This window comes from Tupaia chinensis, unplaced genomic scaffold, assembly GCF_000334495.1.
Source record: "Tupaia chinensis unplaced genomic scaffold, TupChi_1.0 Scaffold000460_1, whole genome shotgun sequence".
In the NCBI taxonomy this organism is placed as follows: domain Eukaryota; kingdom Metazoa; phylum Chordata; class Mammalia; order Scandentia; family Tupaiidae; genus Tupaia; species Tupaia belangeri.
Genome location: NW_006159969.1, coordinates 449,561 through 477,529, shown reverse-complemented (window position 1 = coordinate 477,529; position 27,969 = coordinate 449,561). Strand labels below are relative to the sequence as shown.

The 27,969-nt window shown below is 37.1% G+C and overlaps 1 protein-coding gene and 1 long non-coding RNA gene across 2 annotated transcripts in view; one reads left to right on the top strand and one right to left on the bottom strand.

Moving 5' to 3' along the window:
• LOC102486893 (uncharacterized) overlaps window positions 1-12,504 on the bottom strand; it is a 97,355-nt gene extending 84,851 nt beyond the window's left edge. Inside the window, exons 1-2 of the long non-coding RNA XR_335587.1 lie at window positions 12,437-12,504; window positions 3,203-3,338 (exon numbers count right to left, since the gene is read on the bottom strand). This is a non-coding gene — a long non-coding RNA (uncharacterized LOC102486893). The remainder of the gene's footprint in view (window positions 1-3,202; window positions 3,339-12,436) is intronic.
• A 294-nt stretch (window positions 12,505-12,798) lies between these two features.
• Window positions 12,799-27,969, top strand: part of SMC2 (structural maintenance of chromosomes 2) — a 66,013-nt gene continuing 50,842 nt past the window's right edge. Inside the window, 10 exon segments of the mRNA XM_027774603.1 lie at window positions 12,799-12,959; window positions 13,757-13,985; window positions 14,974-15,123; window positions 17,129-17,251; window positions 19,060-19,098; window positions 20,302-20,412; window positions 20,619-20,663; window positions 21,897-22,130; window positions 22,350-22,499; window positions 27,513-27,746. Of these exon segments, the coding sequence (XP_027630404.1) occupies window positions 13,818-13,985; window positions 14,974-15,123; window positions 17,129-17,251; window positions 19,060-19,098; window positions 20,302-20,412; window positions 20,619-20,663; window positions 21,897-22,130; window positions 22,350-22,499; window positions 27,513-27,746 (1,254 nt within the window). The 5' untranslated portion in view covers window positions 12,799-12,959; window positions 13,757-13,817.

Here is a 27,969-nt window from a genome sequence, read left to right as displayed (position 1 = left end):
CTCTTTCTGAAAACATTATCTCAGTTTTTGACAATTTAGACTGCTGTTTCCTTGTCTCCAACTGTTGTAATCATGTTTAACCTTAAGGATTTAATTCAAATATCACCTAGGAAAATCCACCCAGGAAATCTCTCCTGATGGTGTTACTGACCATAAGACCATGAGACCATGATCTTTTCTTCTTCTTCTTCTTCTTCTGGACATTCTTGACCCATAATACCAATCCTGTTTTATAAGTTTGCTTCATTGGGGAAAAGACCCTCTAAGTAGTTGACTCTGAGACTGCTTCTCAATTCTGAGGCTAAAAGAAACTATGTTATAACATGATAGAGGTGGGAGGAATAATTTGAGGGATTTAGATAGGTTTCATTTGTGCGTCTATGGTCTTACATAATGCAAAGCTTGTGATTCTCAGAGTATCTCATAGTCTCATGTAGTATTTTATAGGCTAGGTCCTTCTCTCTTTTTATCATACTATATGAATTGTTTCCCAATGATTATTTCTATATCTTTAGTAAAAAAATTTTAAAAGTTCCATTTTTAACTTACTCTTGCTTCAAAGCTTTATATAGAGAGTAGAATATTTCAATTCCATCTCAGATCTTCTGTCCCTATTCCTCACCTGATACATCCTAATATGTGGTTGAAGTCTGCATAGCGGTCATGGTGTTAATTATTGAAAAACTTTGCTACAGACAGGGAAATGTTAGAGAGCAGGGTCTAGCTTATCAGTTCAACTTTTTTCCTAGTAGAAATCTTTCCTAGAGAAAATTTTCTGATAATCTGCTTTAAGTTTTCTTCAGAGAAGCAATTTCTTTATACACCCAATTAAAATTATTTGTATACAAATTTTATTTCCTCATTAGACTAAGTTACTTGAGATGATAAGTAAAATTAGGAAAATCACTAGAAGCCTTAATTTCCTCATTTGCAAAGTGAGTGGCTATAATTCTTCAAGGACCCTTCTATCTATAGGACTTGTCAATTTTATGTGAGTCAACCTAAATATGATAGGATGTCACAAATCCAGAAAACTTGAGAATACCTTATCTCCTGGTTTCCATATTAGTTTGCTGACTGATATGCTGCCTATATTTTTGTTACTGTCAAGTAAAATAACTGCTCTGAAACAGGGCATGAATAACACAAAGGAAGTAAAACAAGGAAATTTCTCAACAGCCATCATCAGGAATTCAGGGGCAATTTGACTTAAAGCAGCTTGAAATTCTAAAAGAAAATCTTGGAAAATGCAATCTCATTTGCTTTCTTTTTCCTTTCTAAATGAGCACACTCTTATCTCCCCAAAAATTTCCCCCTAAAAAGAAAACACATTGCACAGCTTGACCTGTAATTTAAATCACAATTAAGCTTCCAGTTAAATGTATCTTTGTAATAAATCTGCTATAAATCCCCCAGTGTTACGTTAAATTCTCTTATCCTCTTAAACAGCATGACCCCAGTTTTATTTTCCCTAGACATAAAATGCTGAATTATAGCTTATTTATGAGTTTCATGAATAAGACTAATTTGATTGCCATTACAGAGAAATTCTCACTAGGCTATTATACTCCTATATCCCATTAACCAATAACAAATACACAAAGTAAAAAATCACTCCCAATTAGTCTTCCAAACAGAATTGCTGGGACCATTTCTCTGTATAAAAAGAGGATGCAACCAACCAGCAATATTAAAAATATTTCCTCCTGTTGTCCCTGCTTAGCACTATACCTATGCAAAATCTAATCTGCTTTTTATAAACATTTACAAATCAATCTTTTAGCCTGCAAAAACATTTATTCCTAATGGGACATGGCTTTCTTACTTAGAATTCATTCCTTATGAGCAGTACCTGAAGTGGTTCAAATGTTATATTCTTGACCTAAACCTCAGTATCTGCTATAAGCATGAGCTTAATTGAGAATGTGCAAGCAAATAGTGAGCAGGTCACTTGGGGTCTCAATGACTTGAAGGCTCCAGTAGTCACATGGAAATGACAACTAATGGAGGTGTTAAGACTGGCAGCTTCCTCTAGGCTAGTGTAAGTTTGTTGTAAAATGTTATGCTTTATTATCAATAAAACAAGAACTAATGCCCACTACAACATAAGCTCTATATAGCAGAAATTTGGTGGCACTGTTCACTGACATTGTAAGGACTCAAATATTTGTTGAATAAATGGATACTTTAGTCCTAGCTCTGCTCTAATGGACAAGTCTGGTTCTATGAGCCAGCTTCTTTATCTATAAAACGGAGATAATAAAAGAGTTGTATTACATAAAGTAACTTAGGGAAAGTGTATGAAAGTTGGCAAAGCACAAATATAAAACAATATCTTAAGTCCAATAGAATTACTTAACAATAATAGTCATGAATAACTCCAGCTAAGCTTGAAACAAAAGATAAGCTTAAATTAATGAGGAGCAATGATGGGAAAACTATTGTTTAAAAGTTGCAAGCATTGTTCTTTCTCCTACAAAGTGAAGGATTAAAAATTTAATCACAAAAAGACTTTATTTTTGTAAAAATCATCTGAATGGATACTCACATTTCTGCAAATATAGAGCAATGGCTCTCCATCACATAAAAAACTCTGGATACATAGCAGCAAAGAAATATTCTGCTTTGCTTAATATTGTAACTTACTGGCATTAATGTAGGCAGTTAAATTTTATTTATTATGGGACCAGCAGATGGCACAATGGTTACATTGCTGGACTCCCACATGGCCAACTGCAGTTTGCACTCTGGACCCAGCGGCCTGAAATTCACCCTGGGTGTGTGTGTGTGTGTGTGTATGTGTGCATGTCCCAGATCCCAAGAGGAGAATGGAGGAGAAGGAACTGCAGCATGGCCATCACCCTTGGGGGATGATTTCTCGCTTTCTGTCTCTTGGTCACTCTCTTTGTCTCTCCAGAAAGCACATGCACCCTATAGCAAAAATCTGCCTCTCAAAAAAAAAAATTATTGTAATTTATTATTTACATTTCATTGTACATCTTTGTAGAATACCATAAGCTTTTTAAGGCATTTATACACTATGCAATAATCAAATTAAGCACATAAACATATTTACGGTCTTCAACATTACACTATGTTGTGTAAATTTGGAACATTGGCCCTATAGGTTTTATTGAACATTTATATTAAACTGTCAATAAAGTCCTCTACTCTACTATGGTACACTGTCTTTTTTACTTACCTATGTATTGAGACTATGTCAGTACATTATGATTGTCCTTATAAAAGATGAATGTTGTTCCCAAGCAGATGCTCCTGGAGAGAGGGAGGGATAGCTGGAAATGGCAGAAATGACTTGGAAACATGATCTTCACCACCTATTGGCAAGGGAAATAAGGAAAACCAGATCCGATTGCTGAAACTTCACCTAAACTCTATTTAGAATTCCGCACAAATAAATGATATTTTAAGGAAAAAAATCCTCAAATTCTCATAAATGTATTGATGTCACTTTATCACCTGCAGACTCTTGGGAACCAAAGGGGAAAAAAACACATCCATATGGAAGGAGTGGTGTTCAGGGAGAGTGGAAACCAATAGGTAACAAGCTGCAGACTATTGATTTCTTACCTGCCACCCATAGTGGGATTAAGGTTGATGGGAATTCAATGTTTGGTAATAAAGCTTAAAAGAAAAACAAAAGGGAGACAATGATAAAGATAATCCCTAAATTTCTATGCATGTTAATGTTTGATGAAGTATTCAGTTAAACTATTTGGAAATTTAAATATGGATAAAAATAATGACAGAACAAAAACCAACTTTCACCTGGAAAATATGGAAAACAGAATGGCTGTTCTCTGGTCTGGAAGGAATGACCATCTTTATAATGTGTGGATGTTCCTGCAGTTGCTCACTTATACAGTAAACATTTATGAAGCAAATTGTGTCAGGAACTGGGCTAGATGCTAAGCTTACAGACATTAATAAGGGAGGACCACTGATGTCAAGGTATTTGCAGTGGTGTCAGGACGTATATAAGTGGATACTTGTAACAGGAGTCTATGTATGTAATGAAGGAATACAAAGGAACATTGGTAATTATATCTTGGTAGCAGTTAAGGAAGGGATAGCTGAATTATATTCTTTTAATTTACAACTGCAACTGTTTGTGTAGCATAGAAGCCTAATACTTTACAGGCCCAAAAAGCAAGGCCTGAGTAAAAGAACATGGTGCCAGGAACCTTCTGAAATATAAAGCTGTAATGTAGATTCTTCAGCTTTATGAATGTCACAGTGGTCACTAATGGTATTACACAACTAAAACACAGCTGGGGACCAGCAGGTGGTCTGGTGGTTAAAGATGCTGATCTCCCATGTGGCTGACTGCAGTATGAGTCTTGGACCTGGCAGCTTGCTTGCTTGCTCTCTCTCTTGCTTGCTTGCTCTCTCTCTCTCACTCTCTCTCTCTAGTCAAAGTAAAATGAAAATAATAATACATTTTTAAAAGTTAAAGTACTTATTTCTTTAAAAAAGTCTTTAATGTTAGATCAATGAGAAATGATCAACTTATTGAGAAACAAAGGAACTCCCTGGACTTATTCATATTCAGCTAATATTTATTGAATGTCTACTGAGTGCTAGGCACTTTAGACCACAAAAAATATGAAATAAGGAAGAATACACAGGTTTTGATGAATAGTACATGAAAATATTTTATTAAGAGCTGGTACTAGGCTTCTTTAAAAAAAATGATGACTGGTTTTGAGAGAAGGCTACTTTGAATATGGATTGTGAGAATCTGTACATAAGAATAAGGGTTAGAAGAAAAGTATGGATACATGTTAAGAGTTTACAGAAGAGGCTGTAAATATATTTTCCAGAAATGGGTCACATTTCTAAATATAATTCAAAATACACATGAATGGTGATATGCAGAAAGCTCAAATGCTTCAATGAACATTTGAAGTTCAGCATGAGCAAAGACAGAAATAGAGAACTGAACATCAATGTTTCAGAAATGACAAAGAGGTAAAGTTATATATGGCACATAAAATGCTATATTATCTTACTTCCATATATCTCTTACATTAAATCTTGACTTTTTGCTTCATGCATTTATCTTCCTTGCTGTTGCCTGTGCAAAATTTACTCTATTTCTATTGCCTTTCCCTCTTCTCCCTCTCTGGTTAATGTCCTTATACATGTTTTCTTTACTCAATTATGGACTCCTTGGAGACAAGATACACACTTTGTTTATCTTTGTATTCCAGCACTTAACACAATTCTTGCATGATGCAAGAATTCTATAAATGTCTACTGAATTCATTTGTTATCCATCTATCTATCAACAAAGTAACTGAGCACATTTTTTCTGTCATTGATTGGTGCTTGGTTCACAGCAGTTAAAAAAAAAAGATATGGTAATCTAAGAAAGCAAGCACCAGATAAGTCTGAGAAAGTAATTTGAGAAAAGAAAGTGAAAGTACAGGCATGCCATCAAAATGGGTTAGTATTATTTCTGTTGATAATTTTCAGAAGAGGTTTATACAGAGAAAAGAGATATATTTATACATAAAATTATAGAAAGGGCAGAGGCTCCATAAGTTAGAACTTGTAGAGGAACTACTTGTGATGGTAGAACCCAGTGGAATGATCTAACAGGTAGAGATGTTAATTGCGGAAACAGATCTTATGGAGAAAAAAAAAATGAAAAGAGTGAAGACTCCGTCTGCATCTAGTAAGAACCAAGTTTATTACTAGAAAAGAACCATTAGAGGAGGTTCAGGCAGATGTGTTGATTTGACATGAAAAGTAGCAAGTGACCACCATGACAGGGGGGACAGTAAAATGAGAATAACATTTCAAAAATAAAAACCCATTATCATTCTTATAAAGGAAGGTATGTAGCAAAGCAGAAGAGAGATATGGGTAGTTTTAGCTATGAACCAGATGGGAAATGATAAAAGTTAAGGATAGCTAGAAAACAGAACGAATATGAAATAAGGAAGAATGACTAGATTTGATGAGTAGTATACAAAAATATTTCTTAAGAGCTGGTACCAGACTTCTTTAGAAAAGTAATTACTGGTTTGGAGGAAAGGCTACTCGTACTGAATATGTAATGTGAGAATCTATAAGTAAAACTAAACAGAAGCAAAACAAAGACTGATGTTCCTCATAGAAAATAACTGAGGGACCTCCTTCAACATGGTCTACTTAGCTTCCCTTATAAACTCATGAGAATACTGGATAAAACATAACTCTTGCCATATAAGCCATATACAACCTCAAAACCAAAACTATAAAAAGGAAATTCTCAGTGCCAGAAACAAATGAAAAAAAGGAGAGGAGAAAGCAGAAACAGACATCATGGTAACTCCAACATTTTAAACTTGGAAACATGCCCCAGAAACTAGTAGCTGGGTTTTAATGTCCAAAAGAGATACAGAGTTTTGATGAGGCTGGAACTATGCCTTTAGGGAAAATCTGAAGACTTAAAGAACTGCAAGCCACTGGGACCAAAAAAAAAAAGGCAGAAAAAGAAAAACACTACATACTTGTCTAGAGAAGAGGCAAATACATTTGTTTATTGACTGGACTTTGAATGGGCTGGGGGGAATCAAAAGGTATCTGGGAGAAATCAAAACCCCAGACCTGAAACAGATCTAAATTTAAAGTATCTGCATAATTCAGGAGCTACAAACTGAGAAATTATCATTTAAAAATGTTCCAAGATTTTTAAGAGCCAAAGAACATTCGCAGCGGCAAATACATAATTGACCTGAAGGGACTCTTTCACAACTCATGGCATAAGAGATTCCCATTAAAAAAAGAAAAAAACAACCACACTGAAGAAGAGCACTACATGAGGAAATAAATCACCATAAGTAAGAGTCAGCAAATTTTGTAAACAAGACAGCAACTTAAAAGCTGTAAATATAAAACTACATGAAAAACAAAGACGAAAAAATATTTTACTTGATTCAAGAGGCAAAAATTAGAAATGAGAGAAAAAGCAGATTTTTTCAAAGAACCTAGCAGAGCATATCCTTTTGAAAACAATGTTGCCCATGAAATTAAAATGAATGGGTCTGAGCAGATGCCATAGGTGAGTGAATATAAGCTTCTCTTTTTCTGTTCCTTATTTTAAATTATGTTTAGCTGTGTTTCTAGTTTGTTTTGCAGGATTATACTTGGTCAACCATGAATACAGTACTAGGAATATAATACCAAAATGTGCTACTAATTAATACAATTTTAAAAAATAACTGTTTATTTTACTATTATCATTATTATTTTTAGTTTGACCAGAGAGAGACAGACAGACAGAAAGAGAGAGAGAGAGAAAGTGAAAGGGAAAAAGCAAGCTGCCATGTCTGGGACTTGAACCACAGTCAGTCATGTGAGAGTCCAGTGACTTTACCACGTGACCTGCCAGCCCCAACTTAATACAATTTTAAAGCATGCACTTCCTGTCATTATCACTCCTCCCCTTGAATCTAAAAATAATGTTACAACAAAATGAGTCACCATTACCTATTTTTACAGCAAAAGTAAGGTCTTTCCATTTGTCCTTCTGTCCTGAGTTCTATGAAGATTCACTCAGTTCCCTGTAGGAGCTACTGTGGCATTCTATAAAACTAAAAACTATGTTGAGGGAAAGAAAGAGGTACTCTTCAACACTGTTAGAGAGTAGAAGACCAACATTTTCTCCTTTGTGCTGTTTGATAACATTCCGTGTCCTTGCCGGTGCTGCTATCTTACACAGAACTAAGAGTCTACTAACCTGCCACTGTTTTTATTTATTTTTTTATTTTTTTATCCCTATGATATATGATATATTATTTGCATATAGACATTTAAAAGAAAAATACAAGAATTAAATTGGTTGGTATATTCCCAAAACATTACATTTAGAGTTCAACTCTTGTGAATTACATTTGAGCCAGTTTTTTGTTTTGTTTTTGTTTTGTTTTGTTTTGGTGTGTGTGTGTGTGTGTGTGTGTGTGTATGTGTGTGTGTGAATACAATAAAATATTATTCTTTGTGCTTCAAAAGAATTGGTGGTGTAGCATTCCTTAAGAGTATTCAGCTATCCTCCTAATTTCATTCTACAAAGCCTCTATCACCTTAATACCATAACCAGACAAGTACATAGCAAAAAAAGAAAACTGATAAATACTGATGCAAAAATTTTCAACAAGATACTAGCAAACTCAATTCAACAGCATATTGTTAAGATTATACACCATGACCAGGTAGGTTTTATCCCAGGGATGCAACTATAGAAAAATAATAAATGTAATACGTCACCTTAACAGAAAAGATAAAAAGCCATCTATAGGTATAGAAAAAAGCATTGGCTAAATTATAACATCCCACCATGATCAGGACTCTCAGCAAAATAGAAGGGACATTCCTCAACACAATAAAAGCCATGTATGGCAGACCTGTTGTGAACATCATACCAAACAGGGAAAATCTGAAAGCCTTCCCACTAAAAATTGGAACAAGACAAGGATGCCCACTTTTTCTACTCATTTTTGACATAGTGCTAGAAGTCTTAACAATGTAATCAGAGAAGAGAGTAAAATTAAAGGCATTTAGATAGGAAAAGAAGAAGCTAAACTCCCCCTATTTGAAGACAATTTGATGATATACATAGAAAATATAAGGAATCCACGGGAAAATTACTAAAAGTGATAAATGAACTCAGTAAAGTAGCAGGATACAAAGTTAGTATACAAAAATCTACAGCAATTTTATATACCAACAATGAACAGACTGGGACAGAATTGAGGAAAGCAATCCCATTTACAATAACCGCAAAATGAGTAAGATATGTAGGCATAAGCCTAACCATAGAAGTGAAAGACATCTACAACAGAAACTATGAAAAACTGAAAAAAGGAACTGAATAAGATTTAAAAAAAAAAAAAAATACTGTGCAAAAAGAATAAAATAGGAGACAACTTATTACCTGACTTCAAAAAATATTACTGAGTGGTGATAATCAAAACAGCATGGTACACGGGAACCAGCAGTTAGCGTAATGGCTATGTCGCTGGACTCCCATGTAGTCGACCGCGGTTCGTGTCCCGGACCCGGTGGCTTAAAACTCACGCCGGGCGCGTGTGCGTGTGTGCCCAAGATCCCGAGAGGAGAATGGAGGAGAAGGGATTGCGGCGTGACCATCCCCCCTGGGGGGTGATTTCTCGCTTTCTGTCTCTATGTCTCTCTCTGTCTGGCGAGCGCACGCACCCTACAGTGAAAATCTCTCCAAAAAAAAAAAAAAAAACAGCATGGTACTGACATATAGTGAGACATATATATCAATGGGACAGAATCCAGAAATAAACTCTAAATTATACAGCCAACTAATATTTGACCAAAAGTACAAGACAATGCAATGGAAGAAAAAAAATTTTCAACAAATGATGCTGGAAGAACTGGATATTCACCTGCAGAAAATTAAAATGGACCCCTATATCTTACCATTAAAAACCAACTCAAAATTAATCAAAGACTTAAATATAAAGCTTCAAACTATAAAACTACTAGTAGAAAACTAAGGGGAAACTTTTGAAGACTTGGAATAGGCAAAAAACAAAATTCTTAAATAAGACCCTTAAAAGACAGGCACTAATCCCCAGAACAGACAGGTGGGATTTCATCAAGCTAAAAGGCATCCTCATAGCAGAGCAAACAATAATTAGAATAAAAAAAACCCCTCAGATTGGGAGAAAACATTTGCAAATTATTCCTCAGACAAGGGATTGATATTCAGAATACATAGGAAACTCAAGCAGTTTGCCCATAAAAAATGAATAATCCATTTTTAAAATGGACAAATGAATTGAATAAACAATTTTCCAAAGACTACAAATGGCCAAAAGGCACATGAAAAAAAAAAAATGTTCAGTCTCTTTTATAAAGGAAATGCAAATTAAAACCACAATGAAATACCCTTTAGGATGGCCAGGATCAAAAAAGTAAAGAATGACAAGCACTGGCAAGATGTGGTGTAAAGGGAAACCTCTTACAATGTTGGTGGAAATGTGTATTAGTACAACCTCTGTGGAAAACAACATGGAGGTTACTCAAAAACTTACATCTAGAACTACCATTTGACCCAGCAATCCCACTCCTTGGAATTTACCAAAAAAGAAAGGAAAAGTAAATTGGAAAGGCACCTGCACATCCATGTTTATTGCGGCATTATTCACAATTACTAAAACATGGATCCAACTGGTGTCCAAAAACTGATGACTGAGTTGAAAAACTGTGGCACATATATACTATGGAATTTTTTTTTTTTCTTTTTTTGGAGAGGTTTTTGCTATAGGGCGCGTGTGCTCACCAGACAGTCAGAGAGAGACAGAGAGACAGAAAGCGAGAAATCCGCCCCCAGGGGGGATGGCCACGCTGCAATCCCTTCTCCTCCATTCTCCTCTGGGGATCTTGGGCAAGCAAGCACACACGCCCGGCGTGAGTTTTAAGCCACTGGGTCCGAGATGCGAAACGTGGTCGACTACATGGGAGTCCAACCATATAGCCATTACGCTAACTGCTGGTCCCTATACTATGTAATATTAATCAGCTATAAGAAACAATGCAATCCTATCGTGGCTCAAAGTGGATGAATACAGAAGACTTAATGCTCAGTGAAGTGAGTCAGAGTTTCGAAGGATACACTTTGTATATCCTCATTCAATTTGTACAGAGGATCTGCACTCTGTGCCAGAGGTTGAGAGATCCTGAAGGTGTGATGGGGTAAAGGAAGGGTGTGGATGCTAGAAGCTGTAAGGGGGTGGATAGTAGACAGTGGGTGCTGGAGGGAGGGGTGAAGTGTGAGAGGAGGGAACATTTGAGAGAAAAACAATGTATATACGATAGGGATTTTATGTAAATGTGGAATTAATCTGAAAATAATTGCAATGAAAAAAACAGTGTTCAACTCTTGTCTCTGGGCTTTTCTACGAAGATAGTGATATCCAACTACTTTGTTGTTTCCCTTTCTTTAATTTATATATTTTATTTATGTCCTACTTAAATTTAGTTATACATATTTGTGAGGTATAATATGGATTTTAAAAGCATGAGGTAGTGTGCAATAACCAAATCAAGGATAAGACAATACTGTTTTTAAGAAATAACACTACTCTTAGGATGTATGTCATTAGTTTTTGCTCTATTAGTTCTTTTTAACATACAAATATAAAATGTATACACATATGTAATATATATATGATAGAACTTTTTTTTTGCACTCAATTGTGATATGCCCTGTCTACCCGCATTCCTGTGACTCTTATATGAATCACCCAGATTTTCTGCTTGGTTTAGGGGGTCTGCCAGTACTGACGCTTTCAAATCCTTTTGATCCATGAGGAAAGAATAGTGCTCTATTTCTGAGTAGCTATAAAATTGTATGCATCTAACTACATTAAAACTGTTACTAAAAATTACTTAGGTAAAGATCTCGATCTGTTTAATATTAGTGACTGCAGAAACATGAAGAAACTTCTGTAGTAAACACAGCTTGAGGAAATAATTAATGGCTGAATTATGACTCTGCCTCCTGAAATCACAGGGAAGTAGAGACCACACAAGGCACAAAAGTAATATTACCTCCTAATTTTAAGAGGTGAGGGCTGGAAACAGAGATAGACTGTAGGACAGATGGCGCCATCATTTTGTGCCTTAACTAATATAGCACCATAACAGTTCTAGAACTAAGCCCTTTCTTACTCATTACTGTCAATGTGCTCAAACACGTGGGACCTTGACACTTTTTTTTTAACAAGGTAAGAATCATACAAATTGATCAAGCTTGATATTAGTAGCATTGGATTCTATACACAAACCACAGTAGGCCCAAGAGCATGGGCTCTGAAGCTAAACTACTTGCGAACCAATTCCAGCTTCTACACTTGCTTCTACAAGTTGCTTAACCTTTCTGTCACATTCACTTATTTCTAAAATGAGAATGTCCCAGGTTTTCATATGGTTGCTATGAAGATTTTCAAAGCGCCTTGGAACACAACTTGACACACAAGATCCAATAAATATTAGTCGGCCTCAGGGGTTTCCACGAAGTCCCCGAAATGTGAAATCTGCCACTGCTTATTAAATAGCTTTTCGAATGAAGAATGTGAACATCTGTGTGGAACCCACTACCCACCCCACACAACTTCTCCTGTAGCTAAGTGCATTCTAGGCACGCAGTGGACGCGGAGATGTTGAGCTGAGTGCTGGCCCGGGTCAGACGACTCAGGGCTGGAGCCAGAGTCCCCAGCGGGCTGCGCCTCTTCTGCCCCAGAAAAGGATAGCTTCCATTTTTCAAGACACCCGAGGCAGCCCCGAGCAGATTCGGAGACTCCTGAACTAGACAGAAGGTGAACACCATTAAAAAAAAACCTTGCCGCCACCCAGCCCAAGTGCCTCTAAGATTACAGAAGTCCACACTAACCCGACTAGCAGCACTACAAAAGGCGGAGTCTGTGAGCCGCGACCGGGCGGGAGGGACCTAAGGGGACGGGGTGGCCGAAGCGCGAGGTCCCAAGGCTGCTATATGCGGCTGCCCAAAGTGTGCCGGACGCAGGTACCGATACATACGACTTTCTCCATTCGTCTTCAGACCCTGACAGTTGCATTCATGGAGCAAACATTTTACAGAGTCTTTTTTTCCTATCACTTTATCACTTTGATCGTTCGAACGGAGGGAAAAGACGGTACCCCTAAAGTCAGGCACTGCTCAGACACCAGCAGGAGAAATGAACTTGGAGGTGGGGTCCTTTGCTCGCGCCGAAATTCAAAGAAATAAATATTTCCGGCGCGGGGTTTGAGCGTGGTGGTCAGAGCTTAGCGGCTATGGTACGGTGTACCTCCTAGCGCCCGAAGCCGGGCAGAGTTGGTCTGCTCTCCGCCATTTGTCACTCAGGAGCTTCTGGGGCTCCTTGGGCCCAAGTGTCCTGCGGCAGCGGCGAGACGAGGCGAGTGTGCGTGCGGCCGATGGGGCTCGGCCTGGCATCCTGGCGGGAAATAAGGGGGAATTAGCTGTAAGAGCGACCTGAGGGCATAATTAGGATAAAGTCTAGTTTGTAACCGGCCTTGGAGTAAAGCGAACAGGTTCATTGAAAGCTTTCCCTGGGAGAGGCGGGAGAACTGGACCTAAAAGCTAGAGGCTAGAAGATAGGAAACTCATTTCTTTAATATTTGGCTTCTACTGGAGTTTGGCACTGTTTATGGTGCAACGATGGACGTAGGCAAAGAAATTTAAACTGTGATGGGCTAGACTGGCAACTAAATGCTGTTTAATGTCATTTTTAAGTGCGATGAAAGACAAGTAGAATTGAAGAGATGAGTGGAGGTGCTCTGTTATGTAGAAACCAGTTAGGACTCCAGCAAAGTGTTACTTCAGCAATGATGTAAGCGCAGTAAAGGAGAAAAGGAGCTTATCTAATAACAGGTAGAAACACATTATGGGCAAAAAACAGGATGTGAAATAATCAATAACCTTTGTTAGTTAAAAGTATGATATAAAATGGAAGGCAATCCTGGAAAAGTAGGTGGAAGTGATAAAGGGTTATGACTTTCAGTTGACTGTTTTAAGTAGTGGCTAACATGTATGTTTTTAAGTAGAAAAAATACATCTTGACATCAAAGAAGGTAGTTTTCCAAGTGACTGGGTTTTGTTTGTTTCTGTTGTGTGGTTATTCCTGTTTTTGTGACATTTATTATGATTTCAGGATACATTGTATTTACATGGTATTATTTCTGTTTGGTACAGAACTGATTTGTGGCCTGTTTGACACCTAGCACAGGCTTACTGGCCCAAGACATTACTGAAAATGCATATTAAATCAATCATTCTCGAAGGATTCAAGTCCTATGCGCAAAGGACTGAAGTTAATGGTTTTGACCCTCTTTTCAATGCTATCACTGGTTTAAATGGTAGTGGAAAATCCAACATACTGGACTCCATCTGCTTTTTGCTGGGCATCTCTAATCTGTCTCAGGTAAAGTGTAAACGTTCTCATTTGTGAGACTATAAGTTTAGCAACAAATTTTCACAGAACGTGCAGACTATTGCCAGTATTCTTTTCATTTACGTTTTTGTACTTTATGTAAATTATCACCGTCTACCTTACTGCAAGGAAAGTATTATTATACCTCACTTAAAGGAAAGTATTATTACTCCATCCGTTAGATAGCTACTTACAGGGGTTGTGTAAGGTTCATCTTTTTAAGATTGTGGGGGTAGCACTCAAACTCAGGCATTCTGACTGTAAGACAGTCTCATTCCAGAGCCTGTATTTTACCTGTGGTGATATAACCACTTCTTAGGACCTACTCATGAATCAGATGATTAGGGAAATTCATAGGCACTCTCTTACCTTAAATCTTATAAATTAACTTTTGTTAGGAAATTAGTATAAAAGAATTTGTGTTGAAAGCATTCTATAGAGGGACCAGCAGTTAGCGTAATGGCTGTCTCGCTGGACTCCCATGTAGTCGACTGCGGTTCGAAAGAATTTGAGTTGAAAGCATTCTATAGCAGTTAGCGTAATGGCTGTCTCGCTGGACTCCCATGTAGTCGACTGCGGTTCGAGTCCTGGACCCGGTGGCTTAAACTCACGCCAGGCACGTGTGTGTGCATGCCCAAGATCCCGAGAGGAGAATGGAGGAGAAGGGATTGCAGCGTGGCCATCCCCCCTGGGGGGTGATTTCCTGCTTTCTGTCTCTCTGTCTGTCTCTGTCTGTCTGGCAAGCGCACGCGCCCTATAGCAAAAACCTCTCCAAAAAAAAAAAAGCATTCTATAGAGAAAGGCACCCATTCCTGGTTTTGTCCATTTTCCTGGATGCTCTTACCAGTAAATACGATTGCCAGTCCTTGTCTATTTAGTGACTACCATGAGTGGGTTTTTCAATAGTAAGAAACCTGTTTTTAGTGCTGCTTTGAACAATATGGGGTTTTGTCTTAAATAAACCTTACTTTTATTCTAGGTTCGGGCTTCTAACTTACAAGATTTAGTTTATAAAAATGGACAAGCTGGAATTACCAAAGCCTCTGTGTCAATCACCTTTGATAATTCTGACAAAAAGCAAAGTCCTTTAGGATTTGAGGTTCATGATGAAATTACAGTAACAAGACAGGTGAGTGGCCACTAGGTATTTTGATACCTTAAGAACTTTGATGTGTTACTAAGCCATGCTACAACTGTTTGTATATATATGCGGGTTTTTAAACCAGTGAAGGATCTTACATTTGTCCCTTAAAATTAATTTTTTTTCTTATGACAGTCAGACAAATTTTCCAGTTTGTAAAAAAGAAAGATTTTTATAGATGGCCAGAGCACACATGTGTTTGCCAGAAGGAGAGGGAGAAGGCCCTTGCCAATGGGGCATGGTCATGCCACATCTCCTTCTCCATTTCTCTGTCCTGTTGGGGTTTTGAATGCGCACACATGCACCTGATGTTTTACAAACTGCTGGGGCTAGGATTTAAACTGCCATCAGTGATGTGAGATCAGGCTCCCTTTACTACCAGGTAATAGCAACCCCAAAGTTTTATTTGTTGAACATTTATTAATTCCCACCTCTTTTCCATCTTAGAATTATGTCACTTACAAATTTTCTCAATTTTAATGAATGCTCTTAATTAAAGAAAGTATTATCTTGGTTGGGAGACAATCTCGTTATGTCATTAGGTATCAAATAATCATCTTTCAAGCCATAGGCCTGTATCATGGTCAAAATTTTGTTACAAAGTGCTCGTCATGTACTACATCTGTTCAAATATATTGAACATTTAATGTAGTTGGGAATAGAAATGAACTAACATGTATTCAGTGTGCCTTTGTAGAAAATAAACAAGCTAGTGTCTGTCATGATCTTTTCTTGCTTTAAAATTTTTTTTAATTACCATAGAGTATAGGAGTCACCAAAGAGAGAGCATGTATACCCACTCCAGTACAGTATGGTAACACCACAATCTCCTTTCCTCCCTTTCAGGATTTTGGGCATGCATACACATAGGCCCACTGTGTTTTTCATGTTGCCAGGGCCAGGATTTGAACGGCGATGAGCCATATGGGTACTTGAGTCAGGATTAAAACGGTGATCAGCCACGTCCTTTCTAGCTACCACCTTAACGACTTCGACTTGGCTACTGGGTCAGCCCATGGCATCACTTGTTTTTACCATACCATGCAAGAAATACCATTATTGTTATTTTCCTTCCAAGAGGTCACAACTCATGTCTTTTTTTTCCTTTAGAGAGGTTTTTGTTATAAGGTACATGTGCTCACCAGAAAGACAGAAAGAGAGAGACAGAAAGCAAGAAATCCCCCCCCCCCCAGGGTGAAGGGGGGGGGGGCATAGCCACGCCGCAGTCCCTTCTCCTCCATTCTCCTGTCGGAATCTTGGGCACGCATGCACATGTGCCTGGCGTCAGTTTAAGCCAACAGGTCTGGTACTCGAACTGCAGTCAACTACATGGGAGTCCAGTAACATAGCGGACTTGAACTGCAATAATCTACATGGGAGTCCAGTGACATAGCCATTACGCCAACTACAGATCCCTCACAAGTCACGTTTTTATTCGTCTCTTTTAGAATCTTGTCAGGAATTGATAATCAAGCCGCTTTTCTTTAGCATTTCATATATGACTTCTATTCATATTAAAGAATGGAAGAAGAGGGATTAATCTCTAAATGGGAAAAATTGCAGAAAGGTGACTGAAAGGAAAATGTGTCTTACATGTACTTGGAAGTAAAGCTAGAACTGACCTTAAAAACCTAGTCCAGTGCAAGGGAGAGCATGAAGCTTATGTGTGGTAACATTACTATGAGTTGGAAAAGTCATGATATATTTTTTCATTAAAAAACCTAGATTAGAAGCTGGTTGTCCTATTTTTTTTCTATGAAAAAAATGTATCATTACTTTTTAGATAACCCAATAGTTAGCAAAATACTTGGATTAGACGCTAGTTGTCCTATTCTTTTGGACCATGTCACACTTCTTTCACTACTTACTCAGGGTTGGTTTTGTTTACTTTAGACAGAACCAATAACTGGAAAGTAATGTATTTGGGAACTTATAATTTAACACAAAATGTTTGTGTACATTCATGCTTTTTTTAAATGCTTTCTTTTTTTAGGTGGTTATTGGTGGCAGAAATAAATACTTAATCAATGGTGTAAATGCAAATAATACCAGAGTACAGGATCTTTTCTGTTCTGTTGGCCTTAATGTTAACAACCCTCACTTTCTCATCATGCAGGTATGCTATTTGAGTTCTTTATATCTCTTTCATAATGGTTTTGTCCCCTTTTATATTTTTAGTTATTATTACAAGGTAAGTGCCTTTTGGATTTTCCATTTTTTTAATATACTGGTATATAGTGCTTGTGCATCTGTTAAGAAATATGGTTTAGTTTTTTGTACTGATGCATTCTACTATATTATATAGATTTGAATCTTGAAGAATGTCTTGAAGTAATTTTCTTTGACTTTTTTATTTGTTATATTAATCTGTGTACTAAATTATATTAATCTATATACTAAGTGTTAAAAAAATGTTTTCATCTTCCTTTAAAAAAATACTGTATTTTGCAAGGCCCACATGCTAGTGTCAGGTTCATGTACGGAAATGTCTCTGAGTATGTTGGGCACACATAAACCCATGATCAGGGCTGACTGAGACCCGGAGCGGACCGTAACATCAGGGCTCCGATGAGGGGTCCTGGCTCACTAATGTTGTCTCTGTCTATCTCACTCACCAAGAAAATTAAAAACTAGACTTAAACAAATTTTGATTAGGGCCGGCAGATGGCATGGTGGTTAAGGGTGCTGACCTCCCACATGGCCAACCGTGGTTTGAGTCCCAGACCTGGTGGCTTGCTTTCTCACTTTCTCTCTCTCTCTCTCACACACACACACACACAAACACACACACTCTGTCCCTCTATGGTCAAATTAAAATAAATAAATAAATAATGTTAAATAAAAATAATATAAAAAATTGTTTATAAATGATTGAATAATTTTCTCCTTTAGAGACTTAAGCAAATTAAAAGTAAAGACTAATTTTATTTTTCACTTGACTAATTTAGCTACCATTTGAGAGAGCTAGCTAGGTCAATGGCAAGATTGTAATGGGACTTAATAAAAATATTTCCACACATATTACAGCTTCACCGCTAAAAAGTTAGTTCAAGTGAATCTGTATCTTAAATATTGGGTCAATAGAAAAGTCATAACATAAATGCATTATGACTTCTCCAGTGACCCAATAATATGATTTCCAGAGACTTGAGAGTGCAGGATTTTTTGCTTTGGGGAATGACTAAATTAAATGAGCTTTCTGACATTGAAATAAAATCTTCTATTTAAGGTCTACAAATATGTTATCTATTTTGTGAAATTATCTTGAAGGGCTTCATTCAAGAATTCATGTTATTAATTATGTTAAAATGTATTATGCTTAACACGTTTAGAACTGAATACTTCTACATTAATCATTTTAACTGTCTCAGAAATGTGATCTGAGTTACCTTTAGTATCACTTAAATTATTTTTTGTGTGTGTCAGTAACATAATTTGTAGTGCTGGTAAGTGAGAAAATAAATAGCAAAGCTTTAGAATTTAAGGTACCTTTGGTCTCAATTCTAATCAGAGAAGCATCTTTCCAGGTGGGTAGGAGAAAGACCTCCCCAAAACTGTTATTTTGGGGTACAGCAGCTTTTTTTTTTTTAAGAGATTTTTGCTGGAAGCTGCATGCACTCGTTGGAGAGACAGAGACAGAAAGTGAGAAATCACCTCCTGGGGAGATGACCATGCTGTAATTCCTTCTCCATTCTGCTGGTCCCCAGCAGCTATTGTGAAGAGATTTTTGCTGGAAGCTGCATGCACTCGTTGGAGAGACAGAGACAGAAAGTGAGAAATCACCTCCTGGGGAGATGACCATGCTGTAATTCCTTCTCCATTCTGCTGGTCCCCAGCAGCTATTGTGTAGATAAACATGAATGTCTTTAAGTTAAATTTTCTAAAGTTTGTTTTCATTATAGTAAGTTGCCATTTTATTTTCAGGGCCGAATTACAAAAGTTTTGAATATGAAGCCTCCAGAGGTAAGAGTATTTATGCACAGTAAGAGAAGCAATTATAGATAATGTTTTAATCTTCCAGGCAATCAATTTTTAAAGATAATTTCCTCCATTATTAAAGTTCTTGGAAACATTGTTTATTTAAGGATGACTAGTAAAGAAAGTAGTTATTTACTGTCTGGCCTTGTGCCTAATATTAAAAAAAAGTTTGATTGTATAGAAAGTAGCCTTGCTCAACAGATATTCCATATTAGGCTTAATTCTCTACAGAAAAACTGCAGAAGAAGATGCATGAAATCATTTCATACAGAGGATTGCTTGTAACATCAGGACTTAATATTCTTTTGGTGCCACCTTAAAAAAAAAGTTTGTATGAAGGAATGACTATTTTGTACAACAACAAAGGCTCTTTAGTGATATTTTCCTGTTGAGAAGAACTAATAAGACTGGTAATAATACCAGTCTGTTTGAATATAGGTCATGTTTCTTTTCTTTACACAACATCTTAGGGATTCTAATTTGAAACCTGCCAAATACATCAACTAATAACAGGTTCCAGAGAAGAAATAATCCTCTTGAGATAGTGATTGATGCTTAGTAGATTCAGAAAAGAAGTGCTAGCATAATTGTCCTCCTTATGAAATTATAATTGATTAATATTTGCCTTTTACAGAGTGCTTGTCTACATGCACTATTTTGTTCAGTTCTCAGTGATATATAACTAGTACTCTGGATGAAGAAACTGAGGTACAGAGAAAATTGAGTTATATGCTTAAGTTCATGAAGCATGTGTCATAGTTGGGAGGCAGACATTAGGGCAGGGATAGCCTAATTGGCATAAAATGAGTGCAATCTACTTGAAATAATTTTAAATGGAAACTTCCTAAATGGAAGGTGGCAGCATTTTCTTTTTTACTCTTTTTAGACTTGTAATTGAAGAAGAGGAAGAGGGAATTACTGCGTTCAGTTTTAAAAGTGATAAACTGGAAACTTACTGTCATAAAAAATATGATGTTAGAATAGGTGTGAAAACCAGAAATGTTTCTTGAATGGAAGGGCCATGGTCAATATGTACATTTTTATCTAGTTAACTTTTGTGGTTCATCTAGGCCATTATTTCAGTAAAATGCTCAGTGAGGTCAAGGCCATAAAAGAAATATTTAATATAAATTCCAGTGAGACACATTGTCTTGGTTTCTTAAAACATTAATATAATTGTCATTCCAGATTTTATCCATGATAGAAGAAGCAGCTGGAACCAGGATGTATGAATACAAAAAATTAGCTGCTCAAAAAACTATAGAGAAAAAAGAGGCTAAGCTAAAAGAAATTAAGACGGTAATTAAATTTATATTAAAAAGATTTGGGGAAGAACGGAGTTCTGCATTTGGAGTTCTGCATTTGGAGTTTCTGCTTTTTGCAGTAAAGAGGGACCGTTTATTTTTTTCTTGGTTCATTTTCTCTAGTATTTCTGCTACTTAAAAAAAAAAAATTAGCAGTACTTTACATACTGAAAATACTGATTTTTTTCCTTTACTTTCCAGATACTTGAAGAAGAAATTACTCCAACCATTCAGAAATTAAAAGAGGTATATGATATATAGGTATAAAGACAGTCAGTTAGAATGTGTTTCAAAATTGGTGATATATCCAAAATTATTCACATAGAGGTGAACTATTTACTAGGGGATTTTTCTTTGGAATGTGATAAGCAGTTAGAGTTACTATTCGACAACTCAACTTTCTGCTTACAGAAAATGTGTGCTTCATGTATGTTAAATCACAGTGATCTCTGAGAATGATGCTCATAATCTCAAAAAGTGGTATGCCAGATTTCCATATTTTATTGAAGAGAAGCAAGTCTGGACTCTTCTGGTTAATTATAGACTGGAAAACATTTCTTAAAGATATGACACTCCTGGAAACCCTTATTGGTAGAAAAAATAACTTAAGTTTTCACTGTAATCATTCATGTCAAGACATTGTGTTAAGTGAAGGATCTTGAAACAGAGGATTGAATTCTGTAATCTTTGCAGCTCCTGAGATCATAAAATTTGGCAGTGATTTAGTGGAATAATGCATTTATAAAGTATATTGTTTTCAAAGATATACATTTGGTAGTTCATTAAAAGTTCAAAGCTGTCTTAATATAGTCATGAAGATGTTTCTGGAAAACTGAAAAATTAGGATCTTAAAGATATCCCTTTCATATGCACTATTTAGTTGAATACACTAAATCAGGAGTTTATACTTAGGTTTGAGAGTTGCTTTTGCCACATTATTTTTAAATCTGATAACATGAACAGATCATTTAACAACATGGTATTTGTTTCTCAAACTGTAGATCAGGGATTTTAGTTCTTATTCTGTTTCAGAAGCTCTTTTTGGGAATTGAGTTTAGTAATGTGTGACCTAGATTTTGTGGTATACTTGAAGGAATTTTAGATAGATATCTTGGTAATATGTACTGTTTCTACATAATACATTTAACAGTGTGCCACTGGGAGTGTATAGGTTGTCTTTATAGACTTCTTAATCACCAGCAGTTTATGAATCCTGTCTTTATATTTCTTTGTTAATTACAACTTCCTAATAATGAATTAGAAAACATAGCCATGTAAGATTCACTGGAGATGGTACAATGCTGTCTAAAAGACCAGGGTTCTAATATCAAAGTTTCCTAAGATTTAAAATGGCATTATCATTTAACATAAGATAAAATCTAATATATTATGTAATAGGAAATTTTATACATGTTGTTTTCCAAATTTGTTTAAAAATACAAATTCTTGGTAATTTTTTATTGGTGGTTTTTGTCTTAGGAAAGATCTTCCTATTTGGAGTACCAAAAAATAATGAGAGAAATAGAACATTTGAGTCGTTTATATATCGCATATCAGTTTTTGCTGGCCGAAGATACCAAGGAACGCTCAGCTGAAGAGTTAAAAGAAATGCAGGATAAAGTTGCAAAGCTTCAAGAAGAATTGTCTGAGAATGACAAAAAAATAAAAGCACTTAATCATGAGATAGAAGAATTGGAAAAACGAAAAGATAAGGTCAGAACCTATGAAATAGAATAGATAACATACTCTGAAAAAAAAAAAAAACGTTAAGTTGTATGCAGTATTGAGGATTCACTGAGATTCCGTATTGATTTGCTAAAATAGGGTTATGACATAGCTTGGGAACAAATAATTATTTCATATAGAAATCATAAAACAGACTGGCAACATGATACATTTTAAGTAATTTGAATTGGGTACATCTGATTCCAGGAAATTGGAGGTATACTCCGATCTTTAGAAGATACTCTTGCAGAGGCTCAGCGAGTTAATACTAAATCTCAAAGTGCGTTTGATCTCAAAAAGAAAAATCTAACAAGTGAAGAAAATAAACGCAAAGAGCTGGAAAAAAATATGGCTGAGGTAAGTGAATAAAGAGCTTAATTTCATTGCTACTGTTATACATTTATCTACTTTGTTAATGAATTAGTGTCTGCTGTGGGCTAAATATAGTTGTTTGTGCTACGGAAACAGCAGGGGACAAAATGGTCAAAAGTCCCTGTCATGAGGTTTTCATTCCAATGGGGGAAGTTATTGATAAAGAATATAAGTAAAATATGTAGCATATTATATACACCCATCCTTTGGTATTTGTGAGAGATTAATTTCACCAACCCTGCAGTGGCCTGAACTGCAAACCATTCCTAGGATGTGCACTTTAGAGAGAAAAGGATGTCCTAACATCCGCAAGTGGTATATATTTGTCTCTTCTAGGCAGCAAGCTACTACCATAATTCTCCTCTCTACAGAGGGCATCTTTTAAAGTGTGTAGTTAATTGCTAGGCTGTTATCAATGACCCATGAGTTATGAAATTGTAGCAAGATAATCATGGTATGGAAAGATCACTACTGAATGGATATCACCACTGCATGCTGTTTGGGCAATTGGGTGGATCATCCTTGTTTAAGTCTTAATCAAAATATGGCCATCTACTGAACTGAGGATGCAGATAGTTCAGTGGATCGCTTCTGCTTTGTTCTGTGATCCTTCAGTGAATCACGCCATGCCATTCATAGATATGTCTTCAAATCCAGGCCCCAGTCTCCAGAAGAGGAGCTAAAGCATCCTCTGTTGGTCACTTGGTCCCTTCTGGCTAGCTAGCCATTTGTCATGAAGCCCACTGGTCCTTTGGGATTCTAGCTTGGCCCATTCTTGAATATACTATTCCACTTGATAAATGAGCTCTATTGCGGCTGCCCACATTTATTGGTGGGGTGTGTAAGTATCTAAGTAAGAAAGGACAGTTCAAGTTGCAGGGTCATATGTAGTGCTCTGGCCTTAAGACTCTCAGTCTCTACCTGTGCACAGTAGCAAGTAAGGAAATACTATTCAGATGTCACATATATCTGTTGATTGCCTTAGGCAACTTGATGTCCAAAATCAGAGAGGGTCGTGCATCCCAGAGGCAAATTTTTGTTCCTACATATTCCAGTTAGCGTGCATGGAGGATGAAGATGCCTGTCATTTTATCAGGAAAACAGTCTGTAAAGGTTTTAAAAGCAGTGCCTGTGTTTACTGAATGAATTCTAAGACCTTTTGATGCAAAAGGCCTCATTCAAAGTTAGCACCTTTATTGGTCACCTTGGCTAAAGGGACCAAAAGAATACCCATTGTAGATTGGGGTATATGGTTTCTCTACCTAAAGGGGCCCATGAGTTGTTGGGTACCATTTTTTAGTGGATGTTGCCATGACCAACAGTTTTTGCCTGAAGGTATCTGGGATGGTTCTTTGATTTTTGCCATTTGGTCTTGACCTTCAACCTGTGGTAGTCCTTTGTTAGCTTCCATGCCCTGAGCTTTGACCAATGAAACTCAGCTGGTACAGTGTTACAGAGTGGTTTGTAACATTTTTATCTGTAGCAGTTTTGAACTAAAAGTACTGCCCTGTTATTCATTTAGTATGTAATGCTGCTTTTCTCAAATAACTTATAGTGTTTGAGCTAATTAAGATGGCAGGTAGAAGAGGACATGCCCCACCCTTGTGGCTAGAATTCTGAGCTGTGAGGGGCGTCCCTCCTTCGTTGGTGGTAATGTTCTGTGTCACAAGCATTAAAACATCAGTGCCTATAATGCGTGCAGTGGTGGGAACCAAGGTCTCTAGCACCCAGAAATCCCCTACAGGCTGCACTCACAGGCAGACAATCATCATAGGTTAGTACATTCATCCCCTAACCTCCCATTGTCATCAATTTAATTTTCCTTCTAAATAGACCTGAGAATATTGTCATATGGGCTCTAATACCAGGAACCCCTGAAATGTATGAATTATCTTCTTTTTCTTCTCTTTTCAGTGGTATAGGGCCATTGTCTTCTAGTGGGGACTTGGAAACAATTTCACTCTTACCTGTACCACTCAGCCATTTGTATCTGTAATGTCCCCCGATCAAATACTTAAACTAGACTACATAAGACTTCCTGGTCTTTTTTCATATCAGTTACTATAATGAGTCATTATGTAGAAGCCTGCATTATGTGTGTTGGTTTCCACTTAGATGTCTCAGGGACAGTCTGATTACCCACTTCCAAACTCTCTGATTCCAGGAATGGGCAATTATCTAAGTGTCCAACAACCAGGGATCTCGTGCTGTTAACCCCATTTCTCCACTACTTTCTTGGTGTTTCATCTATGTAGCCAGCCCGTTCATATTCATGATCGGATGCCTGTGTCCCACCTACTGTGTCGCCTTTCTTATAAAGGAGCATGTTTATCATGTTCAGCTGCATGTTCAGTCCCAAATCCCTCCAGGCTAATGTCTCTGGGCTGGACCAGGAATAAAGGCGAGAAAGGCCACTCCAGCTTTGTCAGTAGGCTGCGATTCTATCAGAGTGGACCCTTCTCACCAGTTTCATGGAGCAGGTTCCCTGTGCACTGGTTACCAACTGCTGTGTCTTATAGACCAAACACACTCAACACAATAGGTTATATGAAGCAGATTTATTACTTATGGGTGGGTAGTAATAAATGGCAGTAGCCTAGGATTCAAAGTGAACTGTTCCATAGACTTAGGAAAATTTCCAGAGGTATCTTCCATGTGTGCCTGACTTCCACCTCAGCTGAGGGATGTCTGATTGTAGCCTGCTTGCTCTGGTTTTATACCTCGTGGCAACCTGAAATGTTGGACATTCTGTTTCTAGAGAAGGCTGTTCCTTCCAAATCTCAGATGTGACATTTCTAGTACATTTTATAGTTACATATACATATATATATATTTTTTTTTTGGAGAGGTATTTGCTATAGGGCATGTGCGCACACCAGGAAGACAGACACAGAAAGCGAGAAATTACTCCCCCCAGGGGGGATAGTCATGCCGCAATCCCTTCTCCATTCTCCTCTCAGGATCTTAGGCACACATGCACACATGCGTGTTGTGAGTTTAAGCCACCAAGTCTAGAACTCGAACTGCAGTCTAGTAGATGGGAGTCCAGCGACATAGTCATTACGCCAACTGCTGGTCCTAGTTATGATATTTTAAAGAAACTTTTGCAAGAGGGCATGTGTGCTTGCAGGGTGGTGAGTGAGAAAGTACCCCCCCATGGCAAAAGGTCATGCCACAATCCCTCTTCCTCAATCTCTCCCTTCAGGATTTTGAGCCTTCATGTATATATGCCCAGTGTGTATCTCAAGCCTCAGGATCCAAGACTCAAACTGGGCAGCCGGCCCTGTGGGAACTAGCCTCCTTAACTACCATGCCATGGGCTGACCCTAGAGTTCCCTTTGTAAACTACCACTAAGAAAGGGGGAAAACTTAGTCAATTTTAGGCCACCTGGAGAATTGTCTTGCAAACTAGATTGCTTGATCCTGCTACTTACTTAATGTTCTTACCTGGGTGACTAGCAGAAGTATAAAATCCAGAATAGAATTCACAAATATTCTTTACCTCTCCAAACCTACTCATGTTACTAAATTATTCTTCATGTCAGTAAATGGCACTAACCCTCACCTAATTGTTCAAGCTAGAGATCCTAGCTCCTTCTGAATTCTCCTCTTCTCTCAAACTCCATCAGCAAACTGTATCAACTTTAAAGTAAGTCCAAAATATAACCACTTTTTATCTCTTCTGTCACGTCCAACCTTGCTCAAGTCATTGCCTACTAAGAGGGCTTCAAAGGCGGTGTTTTTATTTGTTGCCCTCCTTTTATTATGCTATTCCATATGTTGTTTAATATAAAAGATGAAGTATAAATTGGATCATATCTCTTCTGTGTTTAAAATCCTTTCATGATTCCAGTCACATGGATAATTAAATAAAAGTTTTTAATGTATCCTGTATGACACTTCATGGTATGGCTCCCACTGTTTACGCACTGTGCTCCAACCAGTTCCTCAAACGCCCCGACATGTTCCTCAGGACTTGCCAAGTCCACTGCCCTCTTAAATATTTGCACAGTCACCCTCACTTCATTCAGGTTTCTGCTCAAAAATAGTGGTTTTTATCACTCTATCCCCTTCTTACCTTGCTTAATTTGTTTACGTTGTCTTTAGCCTAGAATAAGGCTTCTCAAGGACAGGGTTTTATTCTGTGTCTCTAATGTCTTAAAACAGTGCCTGACAAATAGTAAGTACCTAGTTAATATTTAATGAATCCTGAACTGACTCATCAACAGACCCAAATCTGGTCAGTTAAACAAGAAAGGTGATTTTTTGTTTTTTTCCAGTGCTGGTATCTTGCATAGTGTTTAATGTATGTGTACTTAATATTGCTTAAAGGGTGTTAACTATTAGTAATACGTTTCCGACAACCATTCATTAATCAATAGTCCTTAATAGTTTATTGAATATATCATGTATATGCTCTTAATCCTAAAACCTCTAGTTTTCAAGTTAGTGTAGGATGGCTGATTATCATTAATTGTATTACTATTAGAAATTGGTTTTTAGTTTTGTCAAATGGGTTGTTTAAATATGCAGTGATTTTTTTTTTTTTAGCCTATTGTCTCCTAAATTTGACTATAACATACGGAATGACAATATTTCAGGATTGCTAGAATCACATTTATCCCAAAACAGAGTGAATTTCAAAATTGGAATTCAGTATTTAAAGTTGCGATGGTACAGTTATTTTCCTTATGATGTGCACTTGAAACTGCCTTGAAATTTGATGACATGAGTATATATGGGGACGGCCCTGTGGCCTAATGATTAAGGGAGGTAGATCCCACATAGCTGACTGTACCATTTGAGTTTTGGACTGGGCAGCTTGAAAAACATGCAAGGCATGTATGTATGAGTACCCTAAACCCAACTTGACAGAGAAATGGAGAAGATGAGAAAGCAGCCACTGCAGGGGGTGGTGGTGGTATTTTTCCCTCGGTGTCTCTCTTTGGGTGTCTTTCCTGAAATAAAACATTTTCCAATTTGAAATTCTTCCTACAGGACTCTAAAACTTTAGCAGCAAAGGAGAAAGAGGTTAAAAAGATAACAGATGGGTTGCATGCCCTTCAAGAAGCAAGTCATAAAGATACCGAAGCTTTGGCCGCTGCACAACAGCACTTCAATGCTGTTTCCGCTGGTCTGTCCAGTAATGAAGACGGAGCAGAAGCAACTTTTGCTGGTCAAATGATGGCCTGTAAAAATGATATAAGTAAAGCTCAGACAGAAGCCAAACAGGTAAATATAGATATTAAATATAGACTGTGTGATCGCCTTTTTTTAACTTGCTTTTGACATTGTATGTACTTTAGTATTTGTTATAAAATGTTGAAAATTGCGTCAAGGAACTTGTTTATTGCTACTCTGTAGGACCTAATACAGCAAAATTCAAATATGTTGATTGCTAAATATTGATGATTTCAGTATGTCAGAATGTTGTAAAACATTTAAATTTTATTTG